Source organism: Sminthopsis crassicaudata, chromosome 5, assembly GCF_048593235.1.
Source record: "Sminthopsis crassicaudata isolate SCR6 chromosome 5, ASM4859323v1, whole genome shotgun sequence".
Lineage (NCBI taxonomy): Eukaryota > Metazoa > Chordata > Mammalia > Dasyuromorphia > Dasyuridae > Sminthopsis > Sminthopsis crassicaudata.
The window spans coordinates 38,215,459-38,231,900 of record NC_133621.1 but is presented as its reverse complement, the minus strand read 5'-3'; the positions used below and the strand labels follow the sequence as shown (position 1 = coordinate 38,231,900).

The 16,442-nt window shown below is 33.2% G+C and overlaps 1 protein-coding gene across 1 annotated transcript in view; it reads right to left on the bottom strand.

The window, feature by feature from the left end:
- DNAJC13 (DnaJ heat shock protein family (Hsp40) member C13) overlaps positions 1-16,442 on the bottom strand; it is a 106,135-nt gene that overhangs the window by 48,024 nt on the left and 41,669 nt on the right. Inside the window, 14 exon segments of the mRNA XM_074271102.1 lie at positions 310-355; positions 587-741; positions 2,280-2,364; positions 3,199-3,401; positions 5,926-6,030; positions 7,723-7,824; positions 8,172-8,234; positions 9,857-10,016; positions 10,124-10,227; positions 11,299-11,452; positions 12,822-12,858; positions 12,861-12,903; positions 13,478-13,492; positions 15,384-15,527. Of these exon segments, the coding sequence (XP_074127203.1) occupies positions 310-355; positions 587-741; positions 2,280-2,364; positions 3,199-3,401; positions 5,926-6,030; positions 7,723-7,824; positions 8,172-8,234; positions 9,857-10,016; positions 10,124-10,227; positions 11,299-11,452; positions 12,822-12,858; positions 12,861-12,903; positions 13,478-13,492; positions 15,384-15,527 (1,416 nt within the window).

Genomic DNA, 16,442 nt, shown 5'->3' with positions numbered 1-16,442 from the left:
GATTTATAAAAATTATGGAGATTTATAAAAACAACAATCTTGTACAGGGAGAAACAGATTTCATTCTTAGAGATGCTTAAGGGTACCAATTCTCATTTGAAACTTCAGTATTAAATTATTATACGAAATAAAGCAAAGAAACATTTCATAGAGAATGACAGGGAATTATAAGCTGCAAAGAAAGTCATTGTTGCCCTTTCTCAGCACTTTTGTGTGTGTGTGTGTGTGTGTACATACACTGAGAGTAAAAGCCCAAGCCAGTTTCCCAATGTAGAGTTTTATATCCTGAAAATAACTACAAATCCTTACCTCTTCAGATTTGAAGGCTTGTTTGGTATGTGTATACTTTAAAAACCTAAGGAATAAAAATAAATCGCCTATTAGATCTAAAAATTAACTTCTATTTTTGGCAATTTCAGCTTTTAAAGATTTTTTTAAATGTGTGGAAAACAAAGTTAACAAGAATGAAATCAGTCACTTCATTCAAATATCTTAGAAATGAGTTTCAAATTAATCTAAGAATCTGAGAGAAAAGGAAACATACATATTTATCTAAACACATTATTGGAACAGTGTATCTCTGTACCTTGCAATAGGAAGTACATTGGATCCTGTATACATCATGATGAAGAAAAATGCTCCACTAAGATAAAGACGAGGTAACTGTGGATTATCCTGCATGATGTGATACAGTAAAATGGCAACCTTTTCAACAAGGATAGGATCAAAAGTCATCAGCAGCTAAAAGAGACAAAAGTTTTTCTAGTCAGAATAATTTTAGTATCAAGTTTATTTTTAAAATCCACAAAATCAAAAATGAATGTCTTTGGAATGCTAATAGCTTATTTGTAAGTGGTCATTAGAAACAAGCTAAGCTTTGGCAATTTCATCTCTGTTAAAACTCTCAACATGACTGAAAGCTCTTCTGTGTTCTATAAACAGCAACTAAGACATCCCTGAAATAATATTTAAAACAATCCTAAATACCCTGCTTGTACTAATTTTTCAGACCTCTGGGTACAATGGTTCTTGTACATGGGTTTTCCTTAAGAGAAAAGACTTACAGATTGACCAAAAAGCAAAAGGTAATGGGCCTGCACACCACCATTCCCTTTGGCATGAGCATGACCAGTGGGGCTCAAATTGAGTTAATCAAAACCTAATCTGGCAAAACAGGTCATGATCTCCTATTCTAAGAAATCCTGCTAAGAACTCTGAAGACAAGAGACGACTATAAACTTCCAGGCACCTTGTGAATACAGGGCATTCCTGAAAACTCTGATCTACAAACATTAATACTTTTTAAGTTATTCTACTTTCCAAGAGTGGTAGACATGAGACACAAAGCACGACTGGAGTCCAAACTATACGTAAGACTCTTATGAGCTTATATGACCTTGGCTAGTCCCATGATTTCCTCATGTATAAGACAGTAACAGAGTATAACTTACAAGGTGGTGAGAATCAAATGAAATTATGTCAAAGTGCTTTGTAAACTTTAAAGCCCTACAGAAAGTTATTACTGAAGAAAAAAAATTCATTGATTTTTACACCTGAATATATCATAAGATAAAACAAATACTTCTCAAGTTGACTATTAGAAATAAAATTTACTTGTTAATAAACTACCTAAACTAATTAACTAAATGCAACCAGGATAAGCAAAAACACTAGGCTCATGAAAGAATGAAATAGTAATAACACAATGACAAAATATTAACAGAGGCAACAATCATATCACATTGGCACGTTTCCACATATAAAGATCCTTATTTCTAATGTTAGATGGCAGAACATAACAAAACCACTTCAATTTCTCTCTAACACAGAAAATAGGAAGGACAGAAATACGTATATTAATTCTTTAAATAGTCATTTATCTACAATGCTAATTATACATAAGCATATACAGTTAAAACCAAAAGAACTTAAACTAAAGAATGAAATTAATAACCAAGTTAGCTAGGATGCTCCCAAATGTCAATGAAAGACAAATATTATGCAGAATTCCATACTGGGGAAAAGCTCACTAGTTTTTCATTTGAAAACACAAACAATGTCCTTCTCCTGACAGAGAGAAGTGACCCAGCTTTCAGAATGAGGAGAACATTTCTGGACATGGCCAATGCAGGAATTTGTTCTGCTTGCCTCCACATTAGAGACAGGGTTTTGTTTTTCTTTTTTTCAATCTGGGATATCAGGGGGAAGAAAGAGGTGAATGGGGGAAAGGAAATAATTTTTAACTAGGAAAACAAAAATAAAGAAAATAAGCAACTTACCTGTATAATATGGGGAAGGCAAGTATTGTCTGACAGCAATCGTTTTACTCTGGGCAGAGGCCTTATAATGGCATTATCTTGATCCCTAAAAAAATGTATATTCAAGTCAATATATAGAAAGCATGTTAACTTATTTAATAACAACAACAACAAAAGACTTAAGCTCTCCAACAGCTGGGAACATGATTAGGTGTTCTGAGTTAATCTGGCTACTTAATGGAACTTCAGTTCCTTCCATAAAATTTCCTTGCAAAACAGTACTAAAAGAGTCAAAAGATTCTTATTTATTATTTAATTATCAGATGGTGTTGTCCAATAAACTTCACTTATTTTCCCCAATGGCTGTATCAGATCCTAATACTAAATTTAGACCTTAAAAACCCTCAATTACTTCATTCCTTTCAAATATAAACTTACAAATATAATCCTATAAAAAAAGTAATAAGAATCTCAAATATTACCAAGGCTACTGAAAGTATGTGTCAATACGTCTTCTCAACAAAGACTAAACTGCTAAAAGAGACACATAATGTTCATTAATATAGGAGGACAATATTTAAGCCAGTATGTACTTGCTACATTGATGGGGGTCAATCTTGACCAGGAGCGGGAGAGCAAGAATTTATCCATGTCAAAAGGCTCTTGATGTTTCTTTCAGAAACTTTAAAATTCTTACTGATTAAATGTTTTTACTGTATTGATAAAATGTTAAGAGTATGTTATATCTTTTCTGCCTCTGAAAGAATGTTACTACTTTGATTCTAATCATTCAGGCAATATTAAGTTCACCAAACTGGATGAACTAAATGTGGCTCTAAAATCACACTACTCATAACGTCATTAGCCTCTGTTATGTGTAAACATGCACAAAAATGATCCAGCAACTCCGACATGGAAATATTATTGTATTATATTTTACCTGCTTGGAAAATATCCACACATTGTAATTAGCATGTTGAGTATAAGTGTAGCAAGATCAGTTTCATTCAGTACAGCCTGTCCAGTGGCTAAGACACACCATTTAAGCTGTGGTATAACTTGTAGTGGTCGCCATCCATCCATGCCCTGAGCCCAACACCGTGTTTTTGGAGTCAATACTCCTTTGGTCCACAATTCTTGCATCTAAATAGAAAAAAATTTATTCTATTTTTCCAATTACATGTAAAGACAATTTTAACATTCAATTTTATATAAAGTTTCATATGACAAAAATGATTCATGCTTCCAAAAAGAAAAATATGAAGAATCTCTGTACCACATACAGTATGTGACCAATTTTTCTTCCTGGTTTTCTCTATGACTGCATACTGGGACTCACTACATGAGCACATTTTCCCTCCACCTTAAATCTAACATGTCCAAATGATTTCTCTTCCCCCAAGCCCTCTCTAGCTCTTATCTTTCCCAATACTCTCCTCCCAGGCCTCAAGCTCACACACTAGAAATAAAACTTGACTCTTCCTCTTCCTCCCCCCATGTCCAAGCTGGCCACGGCCTGTCAATTTCAGCCCTTCAGCGTCATTCCCAAACACTTGTGACACTGCCAATCCTTGAGGACAGGCCCTCATCTTCTCGTGTCTGGATCACTCCAGAGCTGCGGGGATGTCTGCCTGCCTCAAGCCATTCCCCATTCCAAGTCACCCTCCCTTCTGCCACCAAAGTGATTTTTCTAAAGTACAGATGGAATCACATCCCCTTCTCGCCCTCACCTCTTCAATAAACTCAGTGGCTCCCTATCATCTCCAGACTACAAACTCTTCAATCCGCTAATTAAGGAAAGTTATGGAGGTTATCTGACTTCCCCAAGATGACAGTGCTAATGAGCAATAGGCCTTGAGAATACTTATAATCAGTGTGAACTTGAGCCTTACTTGCCTAACCTGTAAAAATAAGGGAATTAGATTAGATGGCTCCTGAAGAGTCTTCTGTAGCCTCTCCTTCACTCCCTGATCAGTGTTTTTATAATAAGTTGCTTTTTTTTCTCCTTTTTCACTTTTTCTCTGAAATCTTCTAATACTTTTAGTTCCTATCACACAATTCAGCCTCTTCATTTTAAATTGTCTTGTACTATTACCTACTGTTTTACATGCCCATAATGCCTCCCAAAATAGACTGGACGAGCTCCTGTGGAGAGTCATCCACTCCCTTCTGTAACTCATGGCATCTAATGAACAAGTGAAGCTAGAAACTAGAAACATAAGCAAAATACATTCAAGTTTCCAATTTCCATTTTAAATAGCAGCCTTCAAAAAGAAACACTACAAGAAAATTGTTTAAGTTGGATTCTAAAATATCAAAATTTGCTGTTTTTTAGAAATAATTCTTTATCCTAAGATAACTGGGAACTATCTTCCAAGGTCCCACAGCATAAGGAATAGGTAAGACTGGAGTATGGTTCTAACTAATGTAAAATGTGGCTATATTTGTGTGCACACCATAGTTAATTAACCATTTTTTATATTACTACATTGATTTTACTCCATTTCATTAACATAAAAAATTTTAAAGTATATAAATTCCCCAATATTCCCTGACATCAGGTAAAGCCAGTTGCTTTCACAACTTCTCTTACTTCTTACATATTTTAATCAATTTCATATATGCTCTTTATCATGATTCCTCACCTTTCCTAACTGCTACTCTTAATTTAGGCACCAATAAGGCTGACTCTAGCATCTAAATAACTAAATAAGTAAACTAAAGCATATAAAGTAACTAAATAAGGTAGTGCCAAAGTTTAAAATATTACGGTCACAAATGAAACTAGAAAAGAGATTCTTTTCAATATCAGGTTGTCTATACAACAAAGGTCACAATCCACTCCAGCCTGCATTTCCGAGGTTAAGAGGCAGAAAATAAAGATGGTAACAATCATCACCTATGAAGAAGCTGCTGATAAAAGAGTTTGTCAGACTGCTAGTCTTAATAAAAAGACGTATCATTTTCTGTGGCTGTTATAGCTTGAAGACAAGATAATCCTGGAAGATGACCTCTCTCTGTTACTTTCTCTCTACCATAAAAAGGTTCTTCCATTTTTGGCTAGGCGATCCCCAAGGGCATCTTTATCCAAGGCTCCTTTACCACTCTTCTATAGCCCCTAATTTGGGCTGGAAATCAAGGTGGGGGTTAGGGGTGGGCAGTGGATGGGGAGATTAGCATTCAGTATTTTACAGTGAATCTCAATTATACCAATTATATGGTAACCTAACATATATAAAAAACACAGGAAAAAGGAGACTGGCATCAAGAACAGAAAAGGAACAAGGTTATGTAAGTGGAAAAAGTCTGTGACCCAATAGGAAGCTTTTTTTCTATCCTAAGATATGAAAATTAGATTTATTTGAACAGATCTGAACCTGGCTCTAACACTTAGACACCCTGACCTTGGCTTTGATCACCAAATCTGTAGGAACTTTTCAGTGAATTCCCAAGCATTAAGGCAATTGTATATTGAAACATTATTATTTCTTTTAAAATCACCCTTCCAATGAAGGTTTTGTAAATATGCATTCATTAAGTTACATTTTCTCCTCAACTGGTAGTGTTAAACATTTGAAGTTCAAATACACAGGTTTTTGCTTCTTATGGACAAGGACCGATCTCTGGAATATTTACCCATCTTTTAGAAATGCTTGCCAATACACACCTCATGAAATCCATAGGGGCCACTCCTTTCTTTGTCTGCATTGCCGAAATACCATTCCTTCTCACTCTCTCTCTTCATATCAGGTGCAGCCTCAATCACATTGCTCTGAAATTTAAAGAGTTGGGGTTTCACACAATAAAAATGAAAATCAGAGTACTCTTAAAAAACAGGGAAATTGACGAAATCAATACTGCATTCCCCCTCCATTTAAAGTTCATTTCATACTGACATTTTCAGGATTTAAGTTACTTTCAGTTTTATGAACTGAGAACTAAATACTAGATGTTCAAAGGAAAAAAAATTTAGATCATTTCTTTCTCAGTTTGCTGATCTTACAGATAACATATGAAATTAAATTCAAAGGCAGCAGTATTGTTTCAAGAGAATTCTTTCCTTTCTCAGGAAATCGAAGTAGCAAAAGTTACTGCTTATGGAACAGATATGACCTTAAACTACTATTTGAAGTCACTTCTGTCTCTGGCTAGGAGCCATTTTTTAAAATAAGTAATTCACTATATGAGAAAGGTTTGAATGTTATAGGGTTTTTGCTAACTTTTCAAAGAATGACCTGTAAGTTCAAAGTAGCAGATTATAACTCATCTATGATGCTTCGTTCTGTATGACTCTGGTCTACCTTCAGAATTCTGCAGGTATCAGTACCTTCATCTTTTATCTTCTGGGCCACATAACAAGTCTAACTTTCTTTCTTCACTGATGTTTTTTTATGACATTTCTTAAGCACTGGTCACCACTGCTTATATATTGCAGCTTACTGGCACTATCATATAACTCTTTTTGCTCTTTTGGCAATCTAAAACTTCATTTCCTAGAATCTGTTCTTCCAAAGTTCACAACCTCAGATCACCACAACCACTATGATGTAGACCACTATTCCCCTTTAGATGCTGTGGAGACTAGCAACTCTCAAACCACTAGCCCTTCCAGCCCAGCTCCTATAGGATTCCAAAGAATGTTTTTCTCAAGGTCTTCACACTTTCAAATGGCACAAAATCAGATAGAGATTTAGTTTTATTAAAAATAGAAATGTGATGTTAAAGATGCATGATCACATGGATTGTTGTTGTACTCTAAGGAAAACTGAGCCTTTGCATCTGACCTGTAGCTAACTAAACCTTCTCTATTGTCACTTCTTCTTATCCCTGTGCTTAACACAAAGTTTTACAGGTACCAAGGATTTAATAAACGCTTTTTTCACTCATTTACTTGAAGGGAAAGGATAGTTGTTCTTCAGGGGAGAATTTAGGGATTATTAAAAGCATTCTCCAACATAATCTACATACTTCTCTCTTTTTTTACATTCATTAATGCAGTTCACTGTATCTTTTGTGTATTTCCCAAAAATATTTATATACTGAGGTATTAGTTTAATATCCTGGTCAATCAGATGAATGTCAATCTGGATGATGGGCATTGTTACTTATTTTAGTTTTCCCCCTATGAATTGCTAAACTAATCCTTTTTGAATAAATATGTATCAAAAGAAAATGACCGTGTAATACTATTCTATGGCTTGATACCATTGGCAATATCACCTACCAACTAGGAACATTTGAGAGATCTCATTATTCCAAAGTGAATTCAACTTTCCTTTTGGACTTTTTAGAAAATATTAATTTTACAAAACAGTGGAACATATTAAGAGAATGAATAACTATACCATAATGGCTTCACAGTTACTAGGGAAAAATAACAAATTCAAGTGTTAATAATTTTTTATTATCAGTAAAAGTATTTGTTGGTCCTTACAGCTTTTTAAAGAGAGAATTCCCAACATACCTGCAATGGTACGGTGGCCCTGTTTGTGTGCAAATGGGCAAGGGTAAGCAAATCCACCAGAATTTTGATTCCATTGGAATCCAAAAGCTCCTTAACATTTTTCTGGGGAAGAACAGATATTTGACAAAAAACATTTTTAAACATAAAGCATCATGAAGTTATCTTAAAAATATAATATAAAATTGTCTAAGAGAATTCTACAAAAGATTAATATTAAGTGTTCTTTCCTAAGATGCCTGAGTAGTGCTGAAAGTTGGACATAATCTAATCCAGCCTTTCATTTCATTATTTTTTTATTTTGCATGGTAGCAAAGTAAAAAAAAAAAAAAAAAAAAGGTCAGTGATCATAATAATAAAGTTGTGGAGGCAAGAGCTGAACCCTGGGTGGACTCTAAATCCAAAGTCACTTTGGAGGAAGAGAGGGAGGGAGAGGGAGGAAGAGGCCTTACCTTATTAAGTATCAGCTTGTTAAGGAAAAGAATCAGCCTGTCTCTTTCAAGTCTATCAGTACACTATTAAAACAAGAGAGAATCTAATCAAAATTCAATAGAAAAGCACAATAAGATATCAATAAAATTAGATATCAATGTAGAAAAAATTAACTCATAAACAGACAAAAATAAACAATTCAAAACACAACAAAAAACAAAACAAAACAAAAATAATTCAAACAAAATAAAATATTTTGGTAATGTAATGTAAGATGTTCCTCAGAGAAACACAAAGTTAACTTTCTTGAACTGTCTAAAAGTTTCACATCTAATATCATTTCCTCAGACATTTTTCAATTACTGAAAGAATTATTTTTAGCAGTCATTTTCTCTTGTGCCTTAATTAAAAAAAAAAAAAAAAAAAAAAAAAAGCTATCTTAGAAGTAGATAACTTAGAATTTTTCCAAGTGACTTTATGAGCCTGTCATGTTTGGGTGAACAAGCCAAATGTCAAAATAAAATAAACTAAATAAATAAATACACATACACGCGCGCATGTGTGCACACACACACACACACCAAAAATCAGGCTCACACAAGTATTTCAGAGTTACCAACACTATAGAGACCATTAGAATAATATAGTGCTTCTATGTACTATGTAGAAGGCCTCTCCCATTTACTATCCCTCACATTATAAAATTGTACCCATCTTCCCTATTTCAAAGATTGCAAGAATCAAATGGGATAACTTATAGGAAAATATTCAGGAAACTTCAAAACACATAAATTAAGCATTGATAAAAATGCATTTAAAAAGCTATTCCAGGAATACTCTCAAATAGTTTTAATTCAATGATATAGTAGCAAATGCAAGATGAATGTTGCTCTGAAGACACAACAAAAACATATTCTGAAATCTAAACTTCAGAAAATAAAAATCATAAATAACATTATTTATTAACATCCAATCTCTTTAATAATTTTAGGTACAAATGCTACTAAAGATAAAGTATCAAATACCAAGCTTGACTTAAAAAAACTATAAAAAGACCAAATTAAAGTATACATATTAACGCAGATGTCAAAAGACAAAAAATCTATTCATTTTTATTTCATCATCATTTTTTTTATAGTCAAGTTTTTTGACAAAAACAAAAATCTTCCTTTTCCCCACCACCTGATTCTCATAGAGGCAGCTCTGTGGAGTGAAGAACTTGGAATCAAGAAGATTTGGAGCTGCAGCTCACATCTTTCACTCATGGTGTGACCATGGCCAAGTTAGGGTTAGGGTTACCTAACCTCCATGAGCTTCAGCCTCAGTTTCCTTGTCTGTGAAAAAAGGAGTTGGACTGGGGGGGAGGGAAGGGAAGAGAGGCCTTCAAGTCTCTTCAAACTCTAAATCCATGAACTCCACTAAAATTTATCAGGCTTTTAAATACCTACAATTTAGGGCTTGAAAATAAGAATCCCAAAGCTAACAAAAACAAGCAATTTAAGAAAAATGACAACTTGGCACCAAGTAATTACTCCCCAGTCATTTACCTAACTCTAATAAAAAAGGCCTCCTTACATTACCAAACATTCCAGAAGATCTGGGGAAAGAGGAGGGAGGTATGATTGAAGGAAAACTGTAACAAGAACCCTACACCCAAACCCTAGAAGCTTGATATCAATGTGCACTTGAACAAGAACATTCTTACCCTCTCTAACATGCCAACAATATATCTGGTGTCCCCAAATGGTCCTATTTCCTCATGACATCTGCCATAAACAATAGCCAGTGCTTGCAAACATAAACACTTCATGTTCACTTTCGGAGTGAGCAGGAAACGATGATAGAGCTCATTGAAAAACTCATACCTGAAACACCAAAAAAAAAAAAAAACAAAAAAAAAACACCTCACAATAAAAATAAGCATAAAAATGTAAAGCATAAATAAAGAAAAAGGATATCAATAGTGGCTTACGATCTTCTGATTGATCCGCTTCCTTCATTTTCATCTTCCTCTAACAGTAATCTCAGGTAATAGTCTCCTATTTTTATTTCTTCGGCTAGGCAATCATATTTAACCTTTTAAAATAAAAACAAAGCATATGATTTCAGTTGTACTTAAAGGAACAAGTAACAATTGACACAGCAAGTTCTAAAGAACAGCTTCTTACAATTCTAACCAAACAGGAACAACTCTTTTGAGTAACAACCTCAAGAGAAACATTTAGTCACTTTTCAAAAAGACCTAATAAGGTTTACAATTTCAAACTTAAACACATATATTGGCAGAGTCTAACAAATTTTGAAGTGTGAAACTTCTTTTTAAAAAAATTCTTTATATCACACAATGAAGAAGGCTCAACAGTAAATTAATCTATCACAATGTATTAATGAAGATCTTAGCAAAAACATATGTGGTTATTAAAGGAAGCTTTCTCTGCCCTTGTAGAATATTTTATGAAATCCTAGATTAAATTCTCAGGCAATCATTTCAAGTACAGTAAACAGAACCACATTAAAAAAAAAAAAAAAAAAAAAAAAAAAAAACTAAGAAAAATGCATTAGTTTTATGTATATGCTTTAACATATACAAATGGATGTGCTAGGATAAGAGCCCTCTGTGTGTGTATAACTAAAGATTACCACTATTAACTTCTTTCCTGTTCTCCATACCAAGAAATAGCTGAAGAGGAAATTACTGGGGGAAAAAAACCCCGCAATTTGTAACTAAATATATATTACCATGAAAACTCAAAACAAGCCATGGGAAAGAGAGGAAAAAGTTAAAACATGCTTCAGAGAAGAAGACTCAATAGTAAGAAAAGCAAAGATAAGGAGGGTGGGGAGGAGAGCAATTAATAAATATGGCAAAAGATGTGGAAGTATATTTAAATTATTACTATCTCCCAGCCTGATTCTTATTCTAAATTCTTTAGCTCCTCAAATCTAAGATTTCTTGCAAGGAAATATAGGAAATAGCATTTCAGATTAAGGCAAAAGAAACGTTTCCTCAAGAAGACAACTATCTGCAAATATTCCAATAAGGAGGGTGAGTGTAAATTATATAGCTAAACAAGTCCCTAAATAACTTTAAAATTTATCACATCAAGTATTTTTGTCTAAATAAAACCCCAAAGAATAGAAGTTTACCTCAAATTCATGATGGTTCCATGAGATGACATTAGCACTACCAAGTTCTCTGTCTATATTAAATGCTCTCATTTCAGATTCAAGACAGTCTCTCAGTTCTTCTCTTGTTTTGAAGTTCCAAATTAAATTTGATCTGGCATGGTCTTGAAGAAACCTGAAAAAAACAAACAAAAAAACAAAAACCAACATATTTTAAAGAAGTTGATAAATATTTTTGATCTGATTTTTCTTGTGTAACATGATAAATGTGGAACTATGTATAGTACAAGTGCACATGTTTAACATATATTGGATTACTTGCTACCAAAGGGAGAGGATGGGAAAAAGAGAAAGAGAAAAATTAGGGACACAAGATTTTGCAAGGGTGAATGTTGAAAACTATCTCTGCATATATTTTGAAAATAAAAAGGCCATTACCAAAAAAAGTTCATAAGTAATATTTTCATATAAACATTTAAAATATAAAAACCAATTAAAGTGAAAATTGTTAATTTTTGTTATTTTTGTTAATTTATACAGCATTTTCACAAAGCTACTAAAGCTTATAGAAAATTCAGCTGCCGAAATAAGATTCCAGTTGCTATTTGAAAGACAGGGGGTGCCAGAGAGTATATGGAACTGTTGTTCTAAGATAACTTCAGATTTATCACTTAACTGGACACAGATTATCAGAAAAACCTCATCCAATACTAGAACCAGATAACCAGAGATTATAACCAAGTGTTTGAAAAATACTGGACAACCTTACTAACATACATAGTCTTATGGGAGGGCTGGCACTCATTCCAATAAGGTGCAAAGCACAAGCTGACTTTAGAACCCCTTAATTTTCAAACAAAAGCTCACTGTATTTCCTATGTTTATAATGACCATCTCCTTAGAAAAGCTTGCTGTTGTAGTCCTTGGTCAGAGCACTTAAAAGCAATTCTACTTCAGCTTATGGTTAAACATGTGTGACAGAAAAAGGAAGCTGGAACAACATGACTTTAACCATAAGGAAAGGCCATCTCTTATCAATATACTAACTAGCAATTTAATTTTCCAATCAATATGTGCAGAATGAAAAGCATTTAAAGTATTCTTAATGTTAGAAAGTTTATAAACCATAACAATGCTCCTGAACTTCAAGGAGCATACGTCATTTATCTTTGTACAATATACTATCCTCTTCACCCCTTAAAGCTTAGTACACTCCCTGGTCCATAAAGTACTTAATAAACTTGTTTTTACTAAAACTCTTTTCTCCAGCATTCACTCTCAACAATATGCATAATAATTGGCACAGATTGAAATTTAGTTTTAACTTGAGTCCTAGCCTCAGTCTAGTAGTAGTCATTTCCCTATTTCATCAAACAAGGAAGAATTTTTATAGTGCTCTTTATCATAAATCTTAATGCTATGAAAGCTTCAATAACTGTTCCAATTCCTATTGTAAAAGTACTTTCATTTATTAATTTTTTAAAAAATACATCTATAAAACAATAATATATTAATGTACATTGAAAAAACAATCTAAAACTTACCTATAATAGAAAAGATCCCAGTTTGCTTCGATTTTATTCTCTGTCTTCTCTTTCTAAGTATTACGGGCTTTTGATTTAGGTTCTGGAAGAAAAAGAAAGTTAAAAAAATTTTAAATCACAGCCAAAAGTCTAATTTAAGTCATCTTCATGACTTAAATTCTTCCAGACATATATGTACACATATTTAAATCTACTTCACCTGAGTACATAAAAAAGTGGTCATTAAGTAGTTAGTAAATTTTTTAAAGAACTTAATTTGAGCAAATTAAACACATTAAAATGAGAATTTAACCTACCAACAAGTATCATTAACAAGAAGCTATAAAACATGAATGTTTGTCACTGTGCCGATACATTTTTCTACATAGAAATAGCGAACTTTTAATGGACTAAGATCACTAAAACGCTATTAATGAAATTTGTATTAGTTTATAGTAGCAAATTGTGCATAAAAGTGTGCAAGCAATTAATAGGAAAAATCACAAACTTGAAAACAAAAAGCTGCTTGAAAAGTATGGGACTGAGTGATAAACACCTTGGTCCAGACACATTTGAAGTGAGACTACAACATACTGAGACAAAGAATACCAAAACAAGACTCCACATGCCAGGCAGCTAAAAACAACTGACATAAATTGCAGAAACTTAAAACTCACCATATTGTTTCTGTCCTGAATGTGTTCAGTAGAAAGGGGAAAGGGAAAAAAAAAAAAAAAAAAAAAGAATATTTTTAAAGAAAATAAAACAAGAAAACAAGCTAAGATATGATGAGACTAACATCTATTATACAAATTTTCATATACAGATATCATTATAAACTAATTTTAACAAAAAGAACAAGTCCAATTATTGTTAAAAATACAACTTGCTCAAAATAGTTTAAAGAATTATATGACCTCACTTATTCTAGGCTAAATCACATGAAAATCAAGTTTCAAAATTTGTTTTGTTTCTACACTACAGCAAAACTTTGTAGAGAGAACTGTAGTCTAAATTTTGGAATCCATATTTCCTGAACACATAATTTAAAAAGTTAGCCCTTGCTGTGAGCCTAGATTAAGTAAGTAACAGATATATTCTAAGACAACGAGAACTAACAACAGAACTAAGAAATTAAATAACGTTAGTATATTATGATTTAGAAGTCAGTCACTGATTTTTCAAACTTTTAACAACTTTAGCTCTAATAAAAATTTCACCCTTGGTAGCCCAAATTGAAAAATTCCTGTTTCATTATTTTATCCCTAGATTTGCGTTTATTTTCCTCAATTTTCACAAATTTGAGTAAAATGCACAAAAATAAAAGTTCTCCACACCCTGAGATGCTACAAAATTTCTTTTATGTCATAGAAAGTCTTCATCATGATAAAGAGGAAAAAGCAGAAAGAGTTAAAAAAAAAAAAAAAAAAAAAAAAAAGGAAGAAAGAAATAGAGGAAGCAATTGAAGTATAAATGAGAGCCTTAGAAAATTAAAAAACAAGGATTTACTGGGTACCAGCTATTACCTACCAGGCACTATTTGCTAAGTTTTTACAATGATTTCATCTGATCAACACTGGGAAATGGGTACTGTAATTATCTCTATTTTATATAAGGGGAAACTGAGGCAGGGAGTGAAGTGAGTTGCCCAGGACCCCATGACTTTGAAAGTGCCAGAGGCTGGATATGGCTATCCATGTATACTTCTCAGGAAGAGGGACCAGACCTATCATTTCATGGGCAGAGACAACTCTCAAGTGATGAAATTCATGTTCCTCCAGCTTCTCCTGTCACTTGTGATCTTGTGATCACACTTGTGAATTGCCTGAGTGGTGGGTGACTGGCCAAATATCCCCCAGCAAGGTTGGATCACAGACCACCTTACTTTGAAACTAGCTTTCTCTAACATACAATACAGAGCATGGAGAAGAAACTAACTTTCTCTAAAATGAAGCATTCAATTAGTCATACAAAAAAGACAAGATCCTGAATTGAAATCTATAAACTAAAATTAACTTTATTTTAGAAACGTAAAAAACACTTTGTCAACAAGAATGACAACAAAATTTATATTCATTAATATTCCTCTTTGACTGTCCTGTAAAATAACAAAATGAGCCAAAAGTACCCAGTCAATCTACAACCAGAACCATTTGTCTACAAAAAACAAAACTGACTTTAAAACTAAGGGAAAGATTGGATCTCTGATTCGGATACTAGGGAAAATACTAAAACCAATTATCTAATACAATTTAAGAGTTTAATTTACTATAAAGCAAGATAGGATCACAGCAATAGCACCTTTCTTCTTTACATAAATTTGTATAATATTTTATGGCTAGTGTAAGATTATCTAAGGGACAAAATGTACATATTATCTTTTACACTGTAAATTTTACTCCTAAAAATTTGAGTTTAAAAAAAGCAAGAAGGAAAAAAAATTAAATGGATTATATTTTTAGTCAGAGCTGCTTGCCAGTCAGAAATATGAAATATTTGACTGGTACCATAGATGACAAATAACGTAGACCAAGATCTCACTGAGTGTCTAGAAAGGATTGGGACAGATTTTTTTTTTTTTACCTCTTTTTGAGCAATGCCCATTCTGTCTCTCCAATGCATCAATACAAGATCCACTTTTTCTTTGGCAAATTTTTCAACTTCTTTAGCAGCTTTTCCAGCCAGTCTTTGCCACTCTGGAACTTTATTAAATTTGCCATACTGGTCCTGAGGAATAATGAAAACCCATTACTTTTAATGTACAAAGATAATGACTAACACCTACAGGAGTTTTTATATAAATGTTCAATATAGTATGACTATCTTCAATGAGGAAAAAAGCATTTTAAAAACAGTTCTACACTTGGTAAGGGGGCTATTTCTTCAAATGACCTAAAAATAGTTAACAGTCATCTAGGTCAATCAGTTTTAAACCTTGAGCGCACACTTACTAATAAAAAAAAAGTTTTGACTACCAACCCTCAATATATGTGCACAATATATTATTCTCAACATATACATCCTAGTAAACTATAATTATACATTTTACTACACAAAAATTAAAATTAAAAATTAAAAATATTTGATGCTAGAGTTAATAGGGAACCACTGAAGTTTAATGAGCAGAGTGACAAAGTCATTCTTGTGCTTTAGGAAAATCATTTTGATAATCATATGAAGGATAGATCAGAAAAGTGGGAGATCAGAGGACAAGGAGACCAACTGGGAGGCCACTATTAATAGAAAAGTGCTAAGAATCTGACCCAAAAGTGGTAGTTGTGTGAGTAGAGATGATGTGGATGGAGATAGGAATGACAAATTTGGCAGCTAACCATATATGCAGAGTAAGGAAGAATAACTCTTATTAGGGATAATTCCAGATTGTAAATTTATGTGACAGAAGAAGATGGTATCCTTGATAGAAATACACCAGTTTGGAAAGGGGGTTAATTTGTGAGGGAAAGATAAAGTATCAAATCAAGACCTATATAATTTATCACAATGATCCACACCTGCTAATCCAATGCCATTTACCTACTGACTCAGCTAAGACAAGAGGGAGGAAGCGAGGCCTTTCCTCACCAGTAGCTACAAGTACAGCCATGAGGTTACCTTGGGAGCAAGGGTTAGGGGCTGTTAAGT